The sequence below is a fragment of the Megascapheus bottae genome, chromosome X (assembly GCF_031878675.1).
Source record: "Megascapheus bottae isolate mThoBot1 chromosome X, mThoBot2.hap1, whole genome shotgun sequence".
In the NCBI taxonomy this organism is placed as follows: Eukaryota; Metazoa; Chordata; class Mammalia; order Rodentia; family Geomyidae; genus Megascapheus; species Megascapheus bottae.
In genome coordinates this window covers 25,062,698-25,085,648 of record NC_143547.1, presented here as the reverse complement: position 1 = coordinate 25,085,648, position 22,951 = coordinate 25,062,698, and the positions used below count along the sequence as shown (strand labels likewise).

The 22,951-nt window shown below is 37.6% G+C and overlaps 1 protein-coding gene and 1 long non-coding RNA gene across 3 annotated transcripts in view; one reads left to right on the top strand and one right to left on the bottom strand.

Annotated features, from left to right (window-relative positions):
* LOC150040612 (uncharacterized) overlaps positions 1-21,013 on the bottom strand; it is a 115,584-nt gene extending 94,571 nt beyond the window's left edge. For both annotated transcript variants that reach the window (XR_016533844.1, XR_016533845.1), the window contains exon 1: positions 20,897-21,013. This is a non-coding gene — a long non-coding RNA (uncharacterized LOC150040612). The remainder of the gene's footprint in view (positions 1-20,896) is intronic.
* Positions 21,014-21,087: 74 nt separating this feature from the next.
* Ppp1r2c (PPP1R2 family member C) lies at positions 21,088-21,798 on the top strand. Its single transcript, XM_090327082.1, has one exon. The coding sequence runs from the start codon at positions 21,088-21,090 to the stop codon at positions 21,796-21,798; it is 711 nt and encodes a 236-aa protein (XP_090183208.1).
* Positions 21,799-22,951: the final 1,153 nt, after the last annotated feature.

Genomic DNA, 22,951 nt, shown 5'->3' with positions numbered 1-22,951 from the left:
TGATCTCCAATTGACCACCAAAAAGCCAGAAGTGGAGTTTATTTCAAGAGGTAGAACCCTACCCTTGAGCAAAAAACTCAAGAACAGCACCCAGGCCCCGAATTTAAGTCTCAGGACCAACCAGCACACACACACACACACACACACACACACACACACACACACACACACACACACACACACACACAAAACATTGACCTTCACCAGCACTTGTATTCTAGTGTCCAAAGAAAATACTCTCTCTGATGTTGATCCTTCTCTTAATTAAAATAGTTCGTGATCCAATCCGGCCAAGGAGGGAAGGTCTTTGAAACTCTCATCTCCAATTAAGTACAAAAAGTAAGAATTGGAGCTGTGGCTCAAGTGGTATAGAACTAGCTTTAAATATAAAAGCTTGGGGAGCAATGTGTAGGCCCAGAGTTCAAGCCCCAGGACTGGTAAGAAGTAGGTGGTGAATCACAAACAAAAAAAAAAGTTCAAGAAAATTATTCTATGCCAGGCATGGTGGCTCACGCTTGTAATCCTAGCTACTCAGGAGGCTAAGAGCTGAGGATCATGGTTCAAAGCTAGCCCAGGCAGGAAAGTCCATGAAACTCTTATCTCCAATAAAACACCAGAAAACTGGAATTGGAGCAGTGGCTCAAAGGCATAGAGTGCTAGCTTTGAGAAAAATAACCCTGGGACAGCACCCAGGTCCTGAGTTCAAGCTCCATGACTGACCAAAAAAAATTTGGTAGTATATTTCAAATAAGACTGTGATTTTGTGAGGACTGACAAAATAGGAAATAAAAACCTTATTGCAAAGCAATAGCTATGCTTACTTTTAAAAAGTTTCATTTTAGCTAGGCACTGGTGGCTTAGCCCTATAATCCTAATTACATAGGAGGCTGAAATCTAAGGATCACAGTTTGAAGCCAGTCCCGGCAGTGAAGTCTGTAAGACTTTTTTTTTATCTCAGACTTGAGCCACAATGCTGACAGAGCATGAACTCCTGAGTTCAAGCCCCTTAAAAGTAAAGGATGGAAAAGACTTGTTTAGCTTAATAATATCTGTCAAATTCACTTCTTGTTCTCATGGGCAAAAGTATTGTCACAAGAGCAATCCTTCATCTGTCATTACGGTATCTACTGGTCAGAACTAGCTATTCATACTGTGTCATTATACTTTGTGATTATACTTTATTGTTTAGAATTTTCCTGCCTATTTTTACTCATTTATTTTTCTACATAAACTTCAAGATATTTGTCTGGTTATCCTTCATAAAACCTATTGGTTTGTATTGAATTCATTGATTATTTTGTTCCATTTTATTTTTTATTATCGAGGTCATGTATAGAGGGGTTACAGTTACATTCACCAGATAGTGGGTGCATTACTTCTCACCCATTGATATCCCTTCTCATGATTTTATCCACATTTCCCTCAACCCACCTCCTCCCAGTCATCTTGTTTTTCCCCTTCCCTTTCCTATTTCAAATAAATAAACAACCATATATACAATATACCAAGTAACAAAGTCAGATACAGTAATGAGATTAACCATGAATTCATTGATTATTTTTAAAAGAGGTAATGTCTTCACAGTATTGATTGTCCTTCTTCATGAACATAGCATTGCTTTTCATTTGTGCAAGTTTTCTTTGGAGTTCCTTAAGAATATTTTGAAATTTATTATATTTTGCAAGTTTGTTTTTTAGTCTTTTATCATTCAATATTTTTTCTTGTCATCCACATTGGCATGTGATAGGCAGATCAGCAGGGTCAAATAAGGAAATCCGGTGCAAACACAAAGGAAAAACTTGGACGTTTCAAGCTCATGGAGAAAAAAAAAAACATGGTCTATATTTTAAATGCTTTTAGAACAGCTTCAGACCATCTTGAAATTTTTTATAGTTAAGTACATTCTTGGCAGAGACAAAGTACAAGTAAATCAATAATTAAGTTACTATAAAATAGTTATCAGTTGATAATGAATAAATTTTGAAGACTATATATATATATATATATATATATATGGTTCTGGGTATTGTCCTTGAGATTTGTGATCAAGGCTAATACTCTACCACTTGTGCTACAGTTCCACTTTCAGCTTCTTAGCTTAATTGGAGGTAAATCTCATAGACATTTTGTGCCTCTGCTTGCTTCAAAGTATGATCATCAGATCTCAGCCACGTAAGTAGCTAGGATTAGTTGTGTGATCCACTGCTGTCAAGCTAGACTACATTTTCTTAAAATGAAATAGAAAAGAGAAAACAGTCATTCAAAAAGACAAGTAGCCACAAAATTCTTCTAAGTCATAGTCATAGGGCTAATATATTAATATTAAATATAATAAATGAAGACCTTTCTCAAATCAATAAAACAAAGATTTGAAGTGGAATTATTGCTCATGTTGAAAAGTGCCAGCACTGAATGAAAACCTAAGGGAGAGTGTTCAAGTTTTCAGTTCAAGCCACAGTATAGGCACAAACAACAAAAAGTAGCATACAATTGCCACCACTGTCAGAAATTAATAAAGACAAAAAATAAAAAGCAAATCTTCTAATGAAAATGGTTATAGGACATAAAAATCCAAGATGAATTTCTTTGAAACAAGAAAACATATATAAATTAAACCTATATATTTATACATTTTTAGACTGTTTTAAGTTCTTTGTAATGGAATGTTTATGGAGTTGAAGTTGTGGTACCTCAATGAAACATATAAAATGAACTATATCACCATATATTTTACGCATTCACTTGACAGAAATTAAAACTTTCATAACAAACTGAACTAGCAAGATCATGGAAAACAATCATTTCTCTACAGTGTTTTAGGAGTTAAAATTATTAAATCCCAACCTAAGACTAATTGTCAATAGCAAAATTGAAAATGAATGTGCTATTTCACTAAGCAATTTCAAATATCCTTAGAGAATGAAAGAGTAAAGCACTAGAATCAATGATGATATCTTTTAATATGAACTGTTTAATCACTTAAGATAGATATTTGACCAATAAAATGTATTGCAATTGTCTTGTCTACACAAGAAAATTATGACTGGATGCCAATGGATCATACCCATAATACTAGCTACCCAAGAAATAGGAAAGACCATGAGACTCATCTCTGATTAAGCACTCAAAAGGCTGAAAGTGGAGCAGTGGCTCAAGTGGTAGATTGATAGCCTTGAGAAACTCAAGGACCATGCCCAGGCCCTGAGTTCAAGCCACAGGACTGGCAAAAAACAAACTAAATTTGAGAAGAGACAAGATCCTGAAAAGCCTAAATATAGGAAGCAGAAAAAGTTTATCTTATATTCCATTCCATTTACATTACACATTTGTATTATAGTTGAAGAAACTAGGTTTAAGAGCTGATAATTTATGATCTACCACAAAGAAATATGTATCATATCCTTTTTAGCTTAAAAAATAGCGACAAGTGTACAATATGTTGATTTAATAGTATGATATAGAGTGTTACTTGCTTTTTGTTTGTTAAAACAAAAATGTCGACCTTGAACTCCTGATTCTCCTTCCTCAGTCTCTTTAGTGCTGATATTACAGGTGTGCATCACCACTCCCAGTTTATATTGTATTTTCTATCCCCTGAAGTTTCACGAAGATACATTATACTGACTTCCAATGGGGATGTTGTCATATCTAAGTGTATTCAAGCAAAGATCAGGCATACAATAAAGCACATAAAACCTTCAGTCTGAAGTCTGAACTAGATTAGATTCCCAATCTTTTCTCCATTCAAGGAAGATGGCATTTAGAGATATAATATATTCTAATCAGTTCTATGTATGATTCCTTAGCAGGAATCTACTTTTTCTCTCATGTTGTGATAGTGTGTCCAGAGCTTGATTTCAAAGAGAGTAAAATTAATATAACAATACATAACCTTGAATTCATTCCATTCAGTGATACTGGTGCAAATAGTGACCAATACAATAATATAGATAGAACTATATTGTAGCCATAGCTCTCATGGGTGCAATTACAATGGAAGAAAACTTTGCTGATTTAAGTAGCATTAGGAACAAAATAAATGTAACATAAATAATGACTAAAAATGGAATGTAAGCCGGACACCTGTGGTTCATGCCCTCAATTCTGGTTCCTCATGAGGTTAAAATCTGAGGATCTCAGTTCAAAACCAGCTGGTTAGGAGAGTCTATGAAACTCTTTTCTAATTAGTCAGCAAAAGAAAGCCAAAGTGGAGTTGAGGCTCAAGAAGTAGAGTACTAGCTTGGACCAAAAAACACTAAAGGACAGCATCCAGGCTCTGAATTCAAACCTCAGTACTGGCAATAAAGAAATGAGATGTCTAAACACCATAAGTAAAAAAGACACTATTACTAGTCAAATTGGGCTCCAAAGACTAGCACTAGACTTTATCCTGAGAACTTACTAGATCTTCAGGCACCAGTTTAGGCCTGCTGAGACTCTTACCTCCAACCAAAATAGCTGGAAATGGAGGTGTAGCTCAAGTGGCAGAGTAATAGTCTTGCACAAAAATGCTTAGGGACAGTGCTCAGGCCCTGAGTTTAGGAACACACAGACACACACACACACACACATACACACACACACACACACACACACACACACACACACACACACACACACACACGACAAAACCAGATATGACATAGGTACCTGCAATTAAGTGTGATCATGTTCCCCTACTTTGATGCCTCTCAAACTTTGGATAAACTTTCATCCATATAGCGTAGACATACCACCAAAGGAAACAGGCCATTTTTCTGGAGAACAGCCGTGATAATAGGCATTAAGTTACTGACAGATTGTTTTCACACCAACCTGCAATTCCCAGGTCTAACTTTCAAGATTCCAAGCATTACTGGTGACAGTTTTGAGTTTGTTTCCATCTTTATACCAGTCCTTATCTTCAAGACTTTTAGACTTTTAGACTATATCTAAAGATCTGTTAGAAATGAAACCATCGAAATAAACTGGTACCATGAGTTGAAAGACAAGAGGAGCTCCAATTGTTTCATTATGTTGTCAGGAAAAAATAAGAAAGAAAACCCAGTGCTTTTAAGTGTTTGATACTTTATAGTGGCTTCCTAATGCATGACTCCTTGTCTGCAGTGTGATCACAGGCTGAGTGTGCACCACTATATTACTTATGCATGGATGTCATACTAATGACTCATTCTTCCTGTAGTTCAGAGCCAGATTGGAGCTGACCTTTCTCTACTACAGGTTCTTTGATGAAGAGACAATGAGAGGGACTTGTATCTTTGTGAAAAGATTGGGTCACTAATGCAAGAAATCTGTTGAAAAGTAATAAATGCCATTATGTGCCAAATCTCACTTTCCTCCTGTCTCTTTGCCTTTCTCTAATTTTTCTTTGAGGGAAAATTTTTGTGACACCTTTGAAAATGTTACCAGTTTAATCCTAAATTCATACAAATGGATTCTTCCATTTTTCTTAGACTATTATCTTCTCTGTGGTCCTTTACTGTTTTGTTGAAATGCCCATGTATCTCAGTTCCTTGCTTATGCTTGGAGGGGAAAATGTCATCTTAATAATAATCATAAGTGGCCCAAAAGCTATTTCTCATTAGGTGGTGACAGTCCCTGTCATACTCAGTACTTCCCCAAGGAAAAAGTAAATGAAAAAAAAACCAAGGTTTTTTTAAAGTATGTTTGAAACGCTAATGGCTGGGAGCAATAGGAAATGAAATAATTTAGGGCATGACCAACCCTAATAAGACTTAAACAATACAGACAAAGATATACTGCCTGAGCCTTGAAGTAATATTCTGTTTTGTCCCTTTTAAGTGTATATTCTTCAAAAATCTGGGTAATAAAGCATCAATTGGAGCACAATTATCTAAAGAAAACATTTTATTTTTTATTGTACACAGTCATTTATTTTTCAAATTGTACAAGTGCTTATCTACAAGGAAGAGTAGAGGGTAGGATGTAGGTAAAGAAAGCATTTTAGATTTTAATGGGGGCTTATTTCTTTGAAGAATCATTTCCTATTCACTGCAGGATTTTGTATTAGGGCTAAAACAGCCATCTGTTGCAATGGTTCTAAATAATTGCTGTTTGATAGATGCAGCAGCTGTTTATTAATGAGAGTATTGGTCCAGTCTGGTTTGTTTTATTTATTTTTTTACATCAAGATGCACTAAGGAAACAAAAGACATCAGGACATAAGAAACATAATCCCTATCTGGGAGGTATTTTCTTTCACAGGTCCAACTGGGGTCTCTGAAGACAGAGCCAAGAGGTTAGATCACTGCCATTGAATGTCATGGATCAAACATGCTCGAACAATTATGACCAAACCAATTATGAGATAGGATGAGATTTCACGAATGCTAAGAGCATCAGGCTATCCAAAATAAATAGGTCCTACAACCACTCTCACATACCTGAAATCCCACTACTATGATCTTCTATTAAATATTCTTAGAACTATGTGACCTATTGCAATGAGAATGCCACAGGGAAAGTTATCACACTAAATAGTGTTAATATAATTGGGATTTGAGCAGCATCTTATCTGCAATCAGCTGACTCTCTCAAGAATCTTTAGGAAGGGCAATGAAAGGAAAGAAAAACAAACATGTTCAATCCAGGACTAAAATATTACCTGACTGATTAAATACCAGAAAAAGAGACTCAACAACTCTTCTCTATGCCTAGAATTAGCATATCCTGCATTATAAATAGTTATAGTGAAGCTTGGAAATGTGATGCCAATAGAGTCACAGTAGGAACCATGTATGACAATAACAAGGGACTCATGTAACTACCAACAATAGATAATTTAAGCCATGTGTATCAGATAATGTGAAGCTCAGCCACAAATAAAAGAAAAGGAATATGTTAGATAGAAAGGAAGCAGGGTCATGAAGATGAAAGTAGACAAATAAATGAGAGAAGGGGATAAGAATGCATTTAAAAATTCAGTGCACAAATGAGATTGGGCACGAAAGAAATATAGGCGCAATGGTTTCCTTCATTTGTCATAATCACTAGAACCTTGGGCTTTCCTAGCAGAGATTTACAATAGAACAAAACCTAGATACATAAGGCCATATAGTATGACACTAAATGAAAGGACCTCCAGGATATAGAAGAAAAGCCATATAATGAGTGATTGTTGTCCTTAATGTACTATGTTATCTCTCATCTCTTTTGCTGTTCCTTGGTTATCTCATATTGTTACAGTATTTCACCTTGTTATCTGATATATTGTATATATGTTTATTTGGTTATTTGAAATCGGATAGGGAAGGGGGGGAAACAAGACGAGGGGCAGCGGTGGGGAGAGGGAATTGGGGACCAAGACATGAGAAAGGGTATCAATGTTTGGGAAGTAAGGCACCTTCCATCTGGTGAATATAATGTAACCCTTCTATTAATTACAATAAACATATATGGAAAAAATTCAATGTACATCATACAACTCCATTTCTGACTCTGGTCTTCTTTGGTGATGGGTCTCACAGACTTCCCTCCTCAAGCTGGCATTCAACCTATGATTCGCAGATCTCAGCCTCCTGAGTAGCTAGGATTACAGATGGTGCGAGGCAAAGCTCCTAATTTTAAAGTTCATAGTTTTCTAAGGTGGCTATTGGCACTCCACATGTTACATCCACATATGGCTAAGCATCAGAAAAAAAAGAGAGAAGACAAATCATCACCCTTCCCAGCTGAGTTAGCTCTCTTTAAGGACTCTGTCCCTCTTGAGACATTTAGGACAGAATGTAATTTCATGGCCACACATGAAAAGAATGGAACATGCAATACTTTCTTTTACTAGGTGAGAATATGTCCAGCTACACATTGGAATCCTAAAATTGGGAGGATGGATGGAGACTAAGAAGAAATAAACAAGACTGTGTGAAATTTAAATTATATACATATATGCATTTGCTTGTTTTCATTTGAACATTTTTAAATTTTTTATTCTTGTTTTTTATTGTCAGGATAATGTATAGAGGGGTCAAAGTTATATTCCTCAGGTAGTAGTTGCATTATTTCTGGCATATTGATACCCCTTTTGTTTTTGTCCTCGTTTCCCTCCCCCCACCCCCTCCCAATCATCTTGTTTTCCCCCTTCCCTTTCCTATTTCAAATAAACATACAATATACCAGGTAACAAAGTCAGATACAGTATTTTTTGTCAGTAATGTGGCTTGAACTCTGGGCCCTGGGAGCTATTGCTGAGCTCTTCAGCTCAAGGCTATTGATTTACCACTTGACCCACAGCCCCACTTCTGGTTTTCTAGTGATTAATTGGAAGAGTCTCATGGACTCTTATCCAAGGACTCTTGCCCAGGCTGGTTTTGAACCATGATCCTCAGATCTGAGCCTCCTGAGTAGCTAGGATTACAGCTGTGAGCCACCAGAGCCCAGCTGTGAACAAACATTTACAGAACTGTTTACTCCATGTTTTTGTAGAATCTCCCATGGTAGAATCAGCTCTTAAAGCCATGAGTCATTCAAGCAGATTTTCTAAGTCTTTGGGCTTCAAAGGCCAAAATGAATGCACAAGCCTAGTTACTGTATTAGCATCACATACAGCCCTTTATAGTTTATGATCAACCTTCTTATTTTGTCTCATGCAACTTATCTCAGAACTAAAATATTATTTCATGTTATAGGTGAGTAATTGGGGCTCAAAGAGGTTGTGATATTTGCGTGTGGTAACTTAACATGGATATGAACCCAGTGGTGCTTTCTTTACCACACTGAGGCTGTCTCTCAACCATTAGTGGACTCTTGATAATTTTAAACAAAGATGAGCAAACTTCCTGGCATAATAAAGATCTCCCACCTAAGAAAAATTGATTCTGCCTTTGACAGATTATTCATGCCCTGCATTAGCAGGTAACAACAGACAGCAACTCTGACTGCATACTAGGGAATCACCTTTCCAAGTTCTTTCACTTTTCTTTCTACTTATTCACTCAGCATGAGTAGTGAACTTAAATGTTGGATTTTAAAAGACCAATAGTACCTTCACTTCTGTAGATGTAAAAGGGTTCAACACCATCCTGCTGCTACTGAATTAAGTGAAAGAGTAGGTCTAATAAGTCCATCCTGGAACCTAAACAGGCGAAGGCCCAGAGCTTCCAAAGCCCAGAGGTGAGACAAGCCATCATTTGAATTGCAGATTTTCTATGTTGTTTGGCCCCAGAGAGAGAAAATGTAGATGCAAATCCCATGTTGTTTAGCCCTAGAGAAAGCCTACTCCTGGTGCCTTTGATTACATGGGGGCTTTGTCTCTACCCCAGCATGTAGGTTTCATCTTTAAAAGTTTGGTGAAAGCTCTATTCTGGCCTTCTTGTTTTTGAGACAGGAGTCCACCATGCAGTTCCCAGCCTTCAATAAATATCCCCAATTCCACCTCTTAAAATATGGCTTCTCTGATTGGATTTGTATCTGAGTTACCTTACAATACTATAGTGTGCTAACAATCAACCCCAAAGACCATTCATACTCATCTGCCACAAGATCAGTTTCACCTTTCCTCTGCCTGAAGTACTATTACCTGAGCCTTCTCCCCAAAGAGGAATCTTTTCCCATTCAATACCTAGTTCAAAAGATACCTTCTAGCAGGGCCATTTGTCAGCCTATAAGCCTGGCTACTTGGAAGACTAAGATTGGGAGAATCATAGCTCGAGTAGCTATGCTCGACCAGCTCTAGCAGATAAATTCACCAGACTCCTTATTTGACTGATTGTTGTGTATGATGGCATGTCTGCTATTTGAGCTATGTAGGAGGCTGAGATCAAGAGGGCTATAATTCCAACCCATCTTGGTCAGAAAAGTCTATGAGAATACCTCTAGGGAAAAAAAAAGCTGGGTATGGTGACATGTTTCTATCATTCAGGCTTTAATGAGAAGTGACGATATTTCAAGCAAACAGTTTCTTGTTCTTTAGTGCCCTAGCTGGCTTTGAACTGCGATCCTCAGATCTCAGCCTCCTGAGGAGCTAGGGTTACAGTCATGAGCCACTGCACCTGGCTTTAGTGCTGTGTTCTTTACAGTGGTTCTCAATTATCCCCGGTCAGAGAACAACAGCACCCAGGAACTTTTTAGAAATAAGCCAGTCAGACTTTCTATGTAAGTCACTGGGGTGAATGGAGACCCAGACAGTTAAGTTTTAGCAAGGGGATTCAGATGACACATTGAAGTTTAAGAACCATTGTTGTATTCTCACTGACTCCTTCCTTTCTGTCAGAGTATCTGTGTGGCTCCCATGAATTGTTTTGCTGGCTCTGTTTAAACATAACCAACATGTAGGCATAACTTGGAAAGACCCACATTCTGCTGTTTAGGTTTACCTCTGCTTATTAGAGCTTAAACATGTTAGCCTTGCTCACTGGACTGGTTGTCAGTAAGAAAAGTCTGTCGGGTTATATCAGGCAGAATAAATTGCCAGCTGACACTCTTTGCATGTGGTCATCACAAATACTATAAATCATTGACTGGAATTTGGTGACAGCTTTGTGCCCCACCTCCCCATTGACTGGAATTTGGTGACAGCTTTGTGCCCCACCTCCCAGCAGACAACCTCTTGTTAGTGAGTCACGGAGATACTAACAATATATTCACTGTATCTTCTAAGAAATCTGACGATTCTATGAGATATTTTTCTTTTCACGTGTGAAACACCATCAAAAGGAGACTTGTAGTGTTTCATTTCTTTTTCTATTATACTCTCTTGCTGTTTTTATAATGCTCTTTTTAAAAAATATGTATATATTAACAAGAGAATTTATCTCCTGAATAGAATAGATCATACATGGCATTCTATCTTTCAGCATGGTTTTTCTCTCTTGCTGTATTTGTATACATAGGCAATAGTCCTGTCTTATAGACAGGGTGGCCTTGAGGAATCTCAGTATTGTTGAGAAAATTTTATTTTTGCTGCCCTGGATTGGATTATTGCTTTTCAAATTTGACAATGGCTCATCCCAAACTAGAAAATGTGGTCAGCTGGCCTATTGATTCCTTGCCTCCAAAACTTTTCTCTTTACGCCTCTTACAATCTGACATCTCATATTTTAACTTGCTATTTATGAAATACAAGACTGAGGTTTATAATCCTTCTGAAAACTGGTACTTTGGCTGGCTTTATTTTTCTTCTTTCAAACTACCAGTACTATTGTAGAATGACTGGGGCCAATGAGGCAGAGATAAGGAAGGGATAGTACCTGAACTTGTGTACTTGTGGAACTATTTAATTTGAATATGAGTTACAATTTGATGGAATTTGTAGAAAATAAAAGACTAATCTGCTATAGATGTTTCAAAGGTCCTGAGTTTTAGCAGTATTTCTCTGGAAGGGCTTCTCCTCAGTCCTCAATTTTCTCAGCTAGACAATAAGCAACTTGGATGATTTAGCTTTTAAGTCAAATATTTTCTTTCTCCCTCCCTTCCTCCTTCTGGTTCTCTTCCCCTCTCCCTCTCCCTCCCCCCTCACCTTTCTCTTCCTCTGTATGTATGTGTGTATCTTTATGTTTGTCTCTGTGTGCATGTCTGTATATCTGTCTCTACCTATATTATATATTGCAATAGAAGGTTGAAATCCAGGGCCTTGTGTATGCTAGGCATATTCTCTATCATTCTCCCTAACTCCAGATAACATATTCTGGAATCTAAATAATATATATATATATAAAATGTAATATATACATTATATATAAATTAATGCATATACAATATATACTTAACAAAAACATGTTCTATTCATAAATGGCTCCTTTCCTAGCAAGTCAAATGGAATGTAACAGAACATTTGTCTATGCATAAATATATTTTCAAATGTTGAAGTTTTAATTGTTATATAACAGTTGTATATACTTTGGGATAGAATATGGCATATCATTGCATATATAAAACATGCGATGGTTAAGCACACCTTCCTTGAGGCAAGGCAGGAAAGTCTTATCAACTTCCTAGCAATGAAATCCCTACTTTTGACCACCCAGAATTTGGGCTTCATGCACATACCATAGTCTAGAAGGAGACAAGACAATGTTTCAGTCGTCATCTTTATTTTGTTTCTAGGAAGAAGTTGCACCTGAAAGGGAATGAAAATTATCATGAATGAATTGCACAGACGGGTTGTGATAATTTCTATTTAAGCATTAAAATATGGAGAATTTCTGTCTGTTGGCTTTTCATCTGTCTTTTACAATAATATTCTAATATAGAAATAAGTTTTAAATGGGGAAGATTGCACGTAGCTATAATTGCCTTTGATTAGGGAGAATAATCACAAGCCCAAAGAGTAACAGATTTAATGTCACTTAAAAATCAGAGTAATTAAAAATATTCCTATCCATGATTTACAGATGTGTGACTATCATTTTACAAAGATGGAAGAAAACTGATATCATTGACATTACTTTCTGTCTAACTCCTGAGAGATCTTCCCATCGATAACATTGTTTCCTTTCTTTAACTTCCCAAGAAAAGATTAACCCCTCAGAAAAAGGGAGAATTGAAATTTATTGTACAACCATAGAGGTGGGGCAGGAAAGCTGTCACCAAATTCCAGTCAGTGAAACAAGCACTCACACAGAAAATCAAATGTGGCATGCTAATGCTCAGAAGTTCATGTCACCTTCCAGGGGATTAAGAACAAAACAAAACAACAAAAAAACCAACAAAAACAGCAACAACAACAAAAAGCTTTCAGCCTGGTGCCACTGACTACAATCCTAGCTACTTGGGAGCCTGAAATCTGAGAATTATGGTTTAAAGCCAATGCAGGCAGGATACTCCATGAGACTATTATCTCCAACAAATTATTGAAAAAAAGTCAGAAATGGAACTGTGGCTCAAGAGGCAGACTATTTACTTTGAGCAAAAGAAGTTCAGAGACAAAATGCCCAGGCTCTGAGTTCAAGGCCCAGGACTGGTAAAAAAAAAATTAATGCAGAAAATTTACAAACAGTAGGTGAAAGGGATTATTCGCAAAATCATGTGTGACCAAATCCATATTGCCTAGGACTTTTGTTTTTAAATGATTTTATTTGTGACCAGTTGGTCACAAAACACATGGTTCATACAGTAACCTAAATTACCATTGTGTCATTGAATGATGAGCCCTGAACATAGAAAACCTATTGGATGTCTGACTTACTCTATTCTTAGCAACTTATGTGTATTAAGATCACAATGTATGGGAGTGAGTGTTATGTGTACACAAAAGCAAAATTCTAGTGTACTAAAATCCTCATATCTCTAAACATCCTATTTTCAGCTAAACATGTACAAACCTGCTGGGCCTACTATCCAGAAAGACAAAATGTGTGTATGCTTCTTTGAGATACCTTGGAATTTTTTTTCAGGTACTAGGGCTTCGATTCAGCGCCTCAAGCTCTTGCTTGATTTTCTTGATTAGGGCTGGTGCCTTACCAGTTTAATTATGACTCCAGTCCAATGTTTAGCTGATTAATTGGAGGTGAAGTCACTCAGACTTTCCTATCTACTCTTGGTTTCATCCTCTATCCTCAGATCTTAGCCGCCTGAGTAACTAGGATTATCCATGTGATCACCAGTACTGAGTGCAGTTCTGTTTTGCTTTGAAAAGTTTCTTCTGTATAATGGAGGTTTGGGGTTATTTATTTGCCTTACTGATAGTCTTTCCTACAGCCTTGAATATCTGCTTTTACATCCATGATTATCCTCACCATGCAATTCCATTTTTTTTCAGACTACAGTATCAGGGAATTCTTTTTCTAGGATGAAATATAGAGCTTGAAAGTAATTGAAGAGTCCCTGAAGTTAGGTGGCTTTGGAGAATATAGGACAACCTGAATTAAGGTGGTTAAGACTTTTGTAAAAGTTTTATGGTTCTTTCATGCTTTGCTTTTGTGTTCTAAAATGCAAAAAGACCTTGAGGGAGAGAAGAGGAAGCAAAATGTTATCAGATGGGGAAAAAACAACCTTGTGAATGCTACCTAGAGGGGAAAATATGAAACTTGATCTTAATTTCCTTTTTGCTTTTCAAAGAATGTTGCTGCCTATGAAAAATGAGGCCTGTGAAGGACAAAAATGTTCCAAAGACAGTCTTTGTAGCATATCCTAAATTCCACTTATGTTCATGTGATGGAATGGACAAATTTTAACTTCAAAAGCTCTAGGGCTCCATTTTTCGCACCCCCAAAATCTCATTCTCCCAGCTCTTTACTATCTATTATTTAATATTCATCCAATGATTACTTTTGTTATACCAACTTCATTCCAGACAGATCATCATGTCATAAAGTTATAGACAGGTGAATTTTCACACAAGGGTCGTGAACCATTTAACAGTTACTCACAGAACATTAGAAGTCTAGAGGTGACTTGTCTTTGCATTGCCTTTGACAAAGAAATAAACTTAGCAATTTTCTCAACATTTAAAAAAATAAAGATAGAGGCAGGTATCATAAAGATGGAGGCAGAAGTAAGGAAAATGAGCATTCTGCTGTTAAAGAAATAAATGTTGTTCATGACATTTGTCATAGACTTTGAAGGAGAATCTTTTCAATAGAGGACTATCCATCACAATAGCTATAGGACCCCAGCAACAGAGTCTTTTTAAAAATTATTTATTGTTATTATGAAAGTGATGTACACAGGGGTTAGAGTTAAAGTCAGGTAATGAGTGCATTTCTTTTTGGACAAGGTCACCCCTTCCTTTACTCACTGCCAGCAATGGAAGCTTGTGGTGGAGAAAATAAATTAGATTTGACTAATAGTCAAAAGGAGCCTGATTAAAGTTAGGTCAATTTTTCTGGTTTTTCAAGGAAAGGGGAGAGAAACATTCCTGTTTCCTTTAAATCATTTAAGGCCCTCAATCACTTGGTAGAGGATTGCAGGATGGTATAAGCAGCCAGGAAGGCATTTACTGAGAGGAAATTATATGAAAACAAAAAAGCAGAGATTACTGGATGGAAATTCAGTTGTTTAGTCCAGAAGGAAGCAAATAGATTTCTAGACTTAAGGAAATTATTTACATAAGACATAGGGTATTTGTTCCCTAGGCAAACTACTCAATGAAAACAACAAGCCTTTTACAATAATCTGAGAAAACTTTGTCCTTTTGGCAGAGACACAAACCAACTGTAAATGTGTATTAATAATTATTGAGTTCTTTATAAAGAAATGGAGTGAGCTGAGATTATGTCCTAGTGGTAGAATATTTGGCTAGGATGCATGAAGCCCTGGGATCAATTCCTTGGTACCACATACACAGAAAAATCTGGAAGTGATGCTATGACTCAAGTGGTAGAGTGCTAGCCTGGAGAAGCTCAAGGACAGTACCCAGGCCCTGAATTAAAACCCCAGGACTGGAAAAAAAAGAAAGAGAAAGGAAGTGGAGGTGTGGTTCAAGAGGTAGAGAGACAAGAGAGTGAGACCCTGTGCTCTAGCCCCAGTACTAGCCCCCCCCCAAAATATGGCTGGATGCTAGTAGCTCACTCTTGTAATTTTCTAGCTATTTAGAAGGCTGAGATCTGAGGATGGTGGTTTAATCACAGAAAAGTTCATGAGTCTCTAATCTCCAATTACCCACCAAAACACTGAAGTGGACCTGTGGCACAAGTGGCAGAGTGCCAGTGTTGAGAGCAAAAGCATAGCACCAATACCCTGAGTTCAAAACCTAGTATGGGCCACAAAGAAAAAGAGGGAAAGTATGTCATAAATAATAGTTGTATTCAAGAGACAATACATTGGGAATGAACTTTACAACCTGGGAGGGGGTGGGGGGAGGGAGAGTGGGAGAAAATCTTGTGAGGGGGTAATAATATTCAAGAAGTAATGTACTCAATACTCTACAAATGTAACTGTAACCCTTCTATTCATCACCCTGACAATAAAATAAAATTTATTAAAAAATAAATAAATAAGGGGCTGGGAGTTTGGCCTAGTGGTAGAATGCTTGCTTGCATGCATGAAGACACAGGTTCTATTCCTCAGTACCACATGCATATAAAAAGTCAGAAGTGGTACTGTAGCTCAAGTGGTAGAGCTCTAGCCATGAGAAATCCCAAGGACAGTGCTCAGGCCCTGAGTTCAAACCCCAGGACTGGCAAAAAAAAAAGCTGGAAGTGGTACGGAAGCTCAAGTGGTAGAGATCTAGAATTGAGACCATCCAAGTACAGTGCTCAGGCCCTGAGCTCAAGCTGTAGGACTGACCATAAATAAATAAATAAATAAATAAATAAATAAATAAATAAATAAATCTATCTATCTATCTATCCACTATGAATGCTGTACAAGAAATATGTTTTTAAAAAATTGGAAAGACACTCTTTAGGTTTTGGGTTTTGTTTTTGTTTTTGTTTTGCTTTATTTTGTTTTTCAATCTGGGAAAAACACTAAGAAATGATGAGTGCTCCTATCCTGATCTTTTCATCAAGGAGCCTTTCCTGATAAAATCATTCAACTGTGAACAAGGAATTGGGGAGGGAGAACAAAACTCTAGATTTAGAAGATATAGAAAAATAAAAGTCAGTTGTTGCAAATAAAGACACAAATTTCAACAATGAAAAAACTAGACAGAACCCCAACCCATTTAAATTCTCAAAATTTTGTGGCACTGAGCTGTCTCAGGACCCATATCATAGCAATTTGAGCATCCACAGAAAATTATTCAAGACTTTTAGAAAACAAATATACAATAAAAGCAAACACACACATCTGAACACAAAACAACAAACCAGGTAGAGCTGCAGACGAAGATACATTTAATGATCAAACACCCTGATAAAATAAACATCTGGAAATTGAAAAAAAAAAACCTGTCCAATCTTAACAGCTTGACCAAACATAAAATTCCTTTATCACAAATCTTCTACAATTTCCTTGTATCCATTCAGTGCCCATCCTATTCCCTTTTCTCTTGCTGGGAAACAACCACAATCATTTTACTTTAGGTTAAAATAACTTTTTGTTTCTTAATGAAAATATAGTTTCCCTTAATTGTATATGTTTCCTTACTAAAAAAAATGCCTTAGTTTCCTGGCATATTTTACAAAGTTGTTTCACATTATCTTCATTATTTCTAGTAAGTTAATGCCATAATTTTTCCTTGGGAGCCAGTCCTGGGATTTGAACTCACAGCCTGAGCATTTTCCCTGAGCTTCTTTTGTTGAAGACTAGCACTGTACCACTTCCACTTAAGCTACAGCTTCACTGTCCTTTTTGTAGTTCATTGGAGATAAGAGTCTCATGGACTTTAATGCTGAACTGGTTTCAAACCATATTCCTCAGATATCATCCTCCTGAGTATATTGGATTGCAGGCATGAGCCACAAGATTAATGTTGTATTTTGATAGCAAATTTAAACTACTAATAGCCCTTCCGTTACAGAGAAAACTAGGAAGTAGATAGTGGTGAAATGTGTATTGGAGATAACTATATTCAACTTAAGCAGACCAGCAAATTTTATGCATATCATCTTACATTTCTTACTGGTATATGCTAGTTCATTATAATACATTTTTGCCTTTACTAAGAGGTTCACATATATTTTATTTTCTCTATAAATTATATCAAAAAGTATATGAACTTAAACTTAAGTTTAATCATTAATGCTTGGTAATTAGTTTATCTTAATCAGAAGTAATTGGTATATGTTCTAAATGTCCATGACCTCCCTTCATGGTTTCACACTACCAAAATATTGGTCCTAAGGCTTGGACTCAGGGCCTAGGAACTGTCTCTGGGCTTTTTTTGCTCAAGGCTAGAGCTCTGTCACTTGAGTCACAGCTTCACTTCTGGCTTATGGTGGGATAACTGAAGATAAAAGTCTCATGGACTTCATTGCCCAGGCTAACTTTGAAAATGGAATCTCAAACCTCAGTACTCAGATCTCTGCCTCCTGAGTAGCTAGGATTATAAGCATCAGCCACTGGCCCAGCTTGGAAGCTGTTTTTAAGCTGACTTAACATCACACATGACTAAAAAGCATGTGAAGTTATTTCCTTAATAGCTTTTGTTTGTTTTTGGTTGGTTTTGTGTGTGTGTTTGTGTGTTTGTGTGCTTGTATGTGTGTGTGTAACAGAATCTTACTGTGTGGCTCAGATTGGCCTCAAAACTGCAATCCCTTTGCCTCAGCCTTCCAAGTGCTGGAATTATAAGCACATGCCACCGCAGCAGATGCTCATTAGCTAGTCTTACAGCCTGTGATATCAAGCATCACAAAAGCCAAAGCTAAAAATTTAAATGTAAGGGATTTTGTTTAACTGTTAATACTTGCTATACACAAATCCAAAGCTACAGTGATTAGTACACTATTACCTTAGGTTGTATTTGTATTTTTATAATTTAGCAGATATACTAGTAACCCAGGCAGAATAAAATGCATACTCATATTCTATTTAATGCTAATAAGAGAGAAGACATTTTCAGTTTTATTAAACCAGAACTATTGTCAGTCTAATTTACTGAAGACGTACCCAAGTCATGTAAACTTTAAAACTATTTGCATTAGTTCCTCTGTTTCTGAAAGTTTTACAGATATTAGCTTTATTTATCTCTATAAAAATTTGGATAGACTTTAATAGATTTTATAAATTAACTTGTTAACACCAATCAGTGATAAAGAAATATCAAGTATATGATATGTATACACATTTGTATGCACATATACATAAACGTAGAGATGCAAACAAATCTTATAGCTTTAATACTAGAACTTTGGCCACAAATTAGGTAACACAATAATACAAAACCCACTGGTTTATCTCCACTTTATATTTGTATCTGAACTATTTTTTTAACAACAATAAAGGACAAATTGAGGTTGCTACTCAATAAGGGCTGGAGGGTTTTCTTGAATCAATTTTTGTGGGGAAAACTTCCAAGTTTTTTTTCTGCTCTGATGTGGAATCTTATCCAGGTTTTCATCTAAAGAGACTTCAGGGACATCAAGTAAATATCTGAATGTCTCCAAAGTCCATTTGAAAAAATGAAATGTCCTGTTTCCAATCGGCATTATTCCCTCTCTTAGATGGTTGCTTTCAAGGATTTCTGAGTCTCTTGAGAGCCTTTCATGGAACCTAAAATTGAAGTGATCCATGGAGCTGAAGAAGTGCAGTGGGAAGGATAAGATCTAGCAGGGGTAGTCAGAAGACTGAAGCAGGTAAGAAATGGAACATTATAAAGGACTAAAGGTAACTGAAAAGAAGGCTGGAGATAGTAAGAGGAAGAATGGAAGTGATGAAAAGGGAAAGTACGATGAGTCCCTTAGAGGAGCTCAGGTTTCTCAGAGATGGCTAAAGTTACAAATTATTCTAATTCAGCAAAACCATATCTGCATGAAAGGAAGAAGTCAGGGCTGACTAAACATTTAGTTAGTGTGGATTTTGAAAAAGTAAGGCATCAGATTGGAGAAGAAGAATTAATCAGAAACATGTAGTTCCGAGTTAAAAACCAAGCCAGGAAAGGTTTTCCAGTCTAGGTTATATATATATATATATATATATATATATATATATATATATGTATATGTATATATATGTGTGTGTGTGTGCATGTGTACATATTTATGGATATAAATGTGTATTCGTATACATACAGAAACACCAGTTCAAAAGTTTCAGCCATAGTCAGCACAAGTGATGATAGTGACTTGAAACAAGGTGGAAGTTTCTGTAATTGTGAAGGCTAACACCAGAGGGATAGATTATAGTGAATAGTATGAATGACCTGAAAACCCCTTCCTGGTTCCAAGTTAATACAAGGGCTGCTGGAAGAGGGGGGACTCTCTGAAATAGTATCTTTCAAATTTTCTTTTTAAGAAATACATTTATTTATGTTTTTATATTTTTTATTTTAATTAATAAAAGGGTTACATGATATTTGCCAGATAGAAGGTGCATTAATTCACATACATTGATACCCTTTCACATGTCTTGGTACCCATTACCCTCCCCCCACCCCATCCCCTGTCGTGATTTTCCCCCCTTCCCTATCAAATTTCAAAAAAAAAAAAGAAGGTGGGGCTAGAAAACGTGCCACTTGGCTTTTCTGGGGGGGGGAATATAGTTTTTACCCCAAATTGTAGATTTATACAAATATTTCACACAGCAATGTTAGGTACAGTATGGATTGTGAAAAGTACTCATAAGAATCTAAATGTCCATCAAATGGAGTCCATACACACTATGAAATAGTAAACTGGTAAAGAAATCAAGTAAGAGTGTAGTGACATAGTGCCCACCTGGCACTGGAGAGGCTAGGACAGGAAAAAGGCCATCCTGAGCTACATAGTGAGAGCCTGTCTCAAAGAGAGAGAGAGAGAGAGAGAGAGAGAGAGAGAGAGAGAGAGAGAGAGAGAGAGAGAGAGAGAGAGAGAGAGAGAGAGAGAGAGAGAGAGAGAGACAGAGACAGAGAGAGACAGACAGAGACAGACAGAGACAGGGAGAGACAGAGAGGAGGTGGTGGGTGACAAAAAAAGAATAAAAAATCATTATGACAAGAAAAAAAAGAAATACATTTATACCCTGGTGTTATTGGGACATAACTCTAGTGCTAGCTACTCAAGAGGCTAAGATCTGAGTATTATAATCCAAAGCCAGCCCAGGCAGGAAATTCTGAAAGATTTTATCTCTAATTATACACCAAAACCCAGAAGTGGAGTAGTAGCTGAAATGGTAGACTGCTAGCCTTGTCCCTGAGCAAAAAATCTCAGCGACAGCTCCAAGGCCGAGTTTAAGTTCCAGTACTGGAGTGCATGTGCGCGGGCACACACATACACACACACACACACACACACACACACACACACACACACACACACATACACACACAGCTCAGGGACGATGCCTAGGCCCCTGAGTTCAAGCCCTAGGGCCAGTACATTATATATACAAATAGTATATTGCATATAGCATCCTAGCTTACCTATACGCCGACCTGGAATAGAGAAGATACAGAACAGTCCATCCGCCCTTTACATTTGCTACAAATGGATGCTCACTAGCTTATTTCGTTACAAAGGAAGAAAAACGGCTACCAGAGTGGGCCTCGATGACGTGCTGATGATAACAGTGACCTAGGAAAAGCCCTTAGTGGCGTAGTATATGTGATCCTTTATGACGTTACCGGCCCTTCATGTTACCAGCAGGAAGTTGGCAGTTGAGGTTCAGACTGATCAGCTGTTGCTTCTGGCCGGAGCGCGGCAAGCAGCTGCTCTGCAGCCCTATCTTCGTCAGCTGCTTCGCTGCCCAATCTTAGTGCGGCCCCCTGGCTTCTCAGAAATGTCAGCCTCCACTGGTTCCCATAGGCCCATCAAGGGGATTCTGAAGAATAAAGTGCCATCAGTTTGTCCAGTGGAGGCTCCAGTTCAGCAATACAGAGAGAATAATGCCAAGGAAGTACAATGTAAGAAATCCCAGAAGTGGGATGAGGCCAGCATCTTGGCAACATGCAATCCATCTTACCATGACTACAACTTAAAGAACGTGAACGAGCCAGTTAATCCTTATCTTGAGATCCGAGAGGATGAGGAAGATCTAATGAACGCAGACGAAACGGAAGCCTTGACTCCAGACACATTAGCAGAAAATCTAGCCGCAATGAACGCTTTTGGGACCCGCTGTCAGAAGAAAGATTCCGAGAACACCCGAGCACATTCCAACAAACACCTCCTGACCAAAGTAGAGAGACAACGGCAGTTCGAGATGAGAAGAAAACTTAACTGCAGTGAAGGATTTAACATCCAGTTAGCAAGAAAACTGATTTGGGAGGAGCTTCAATCTGAAGTTGAGGAAGACGAAACACAACTGTCTACCATTTCTTCATGATGAAAACACTACTATAGAGGAACGTTCCCCAAATAAACTGCCCAACGCCTGCAACACCTGCGTTTGCTGCCACCATCACAACCTCATTACTAATATCCTGCTTCTTTAGGTGTCGTGCTTTAGCTACCAAAATACTTATGAGTGTCATTGTTCTTCAGGAAATAAATGGTGATCTTAGAGAATGGCAAAATAGATGTGCTTGTGCTTCTTTCCTTTGGAGCAGTTGCTTGTGTTAGGGCAAGAAGGGGGATGTGGGTTGTGGTGATGGGAAAATACTTGATACAGGGAGGAGGAATGCGGGAAGAGGTGGAAGGGCTTGGGGAGGGAGTTTGGTGGGAGGGGAGGGGGAGAGAGGTTGGAGGAAGACATGGAGAAGAGAAATAGGGAGATGGTGAAAGGGCTTGGGAGGGGAATAATAGAAGGGACAAGGGAGGGTAGATGATGATAAGGATGGGCAAGGGGAGATGGTGGGAAAGGGAAGGGAGAGATGGGGAATTGTAGATGCTGATAGGGGAACAGAGATGGAGGAAGACAATGGAGTGGCTGGAGGAAGGAGAATGGATAGATCGTAGGAGGGGAGGGAGATGTGTATTGCTGTTTGACATTAAAATGGTATTCATGAAGGGATCCTAGAGAAGACGATCTCTATATTAAAAGAAGGGCAAGAGTTCCAGTTGGGATCACAAACCTTTTTGAATGTGAATACATGGTTTTTAGATAATTACCACTGAGTGTTAGCTTTCAAGGTGAGAGCTGGTCGAATTTCCTTCTGTCTGAAGGTGAAAACAAAGGGAGCTCACCTCAATTTTTTGGTCCTGGTCAGAAAACCAAGAGAATCAACTCATCTGTGGCTAGGATTGGGGGGGAAAGATGCAGAAGAATTAAAGGGAAATCTTAATCACATACACGGGGAGGTACAGAGAGATAACATTGAAAGAGATAACATATTGGGGTGAGAATTAGAAGGACCTTTTCCACCATATTATGTTCACATTATTTTTCCCCAGTGCAATACTTCGAGAGTTAGGGAGAAACATGGCTTGAGAGAAGAGGGATGGGGAAAAATTCCAAATTTAGCAAGTAATGCGACCTAAAATTTGTTTACACAAAAAAGTAACCAAAGTAGCACTACTATGGTATAACTGGAAAGCCC

Bases quoted from the DNA above. Each gene is read 5' to 3' on its own strand.
- Ppp1r2c (XM_090327082.1), top strand. From the start codon at position 21,088: ATGACGTTACCGGCCCTTCATGTTACCAGCAGGAAGTTGGCAGTTGAG.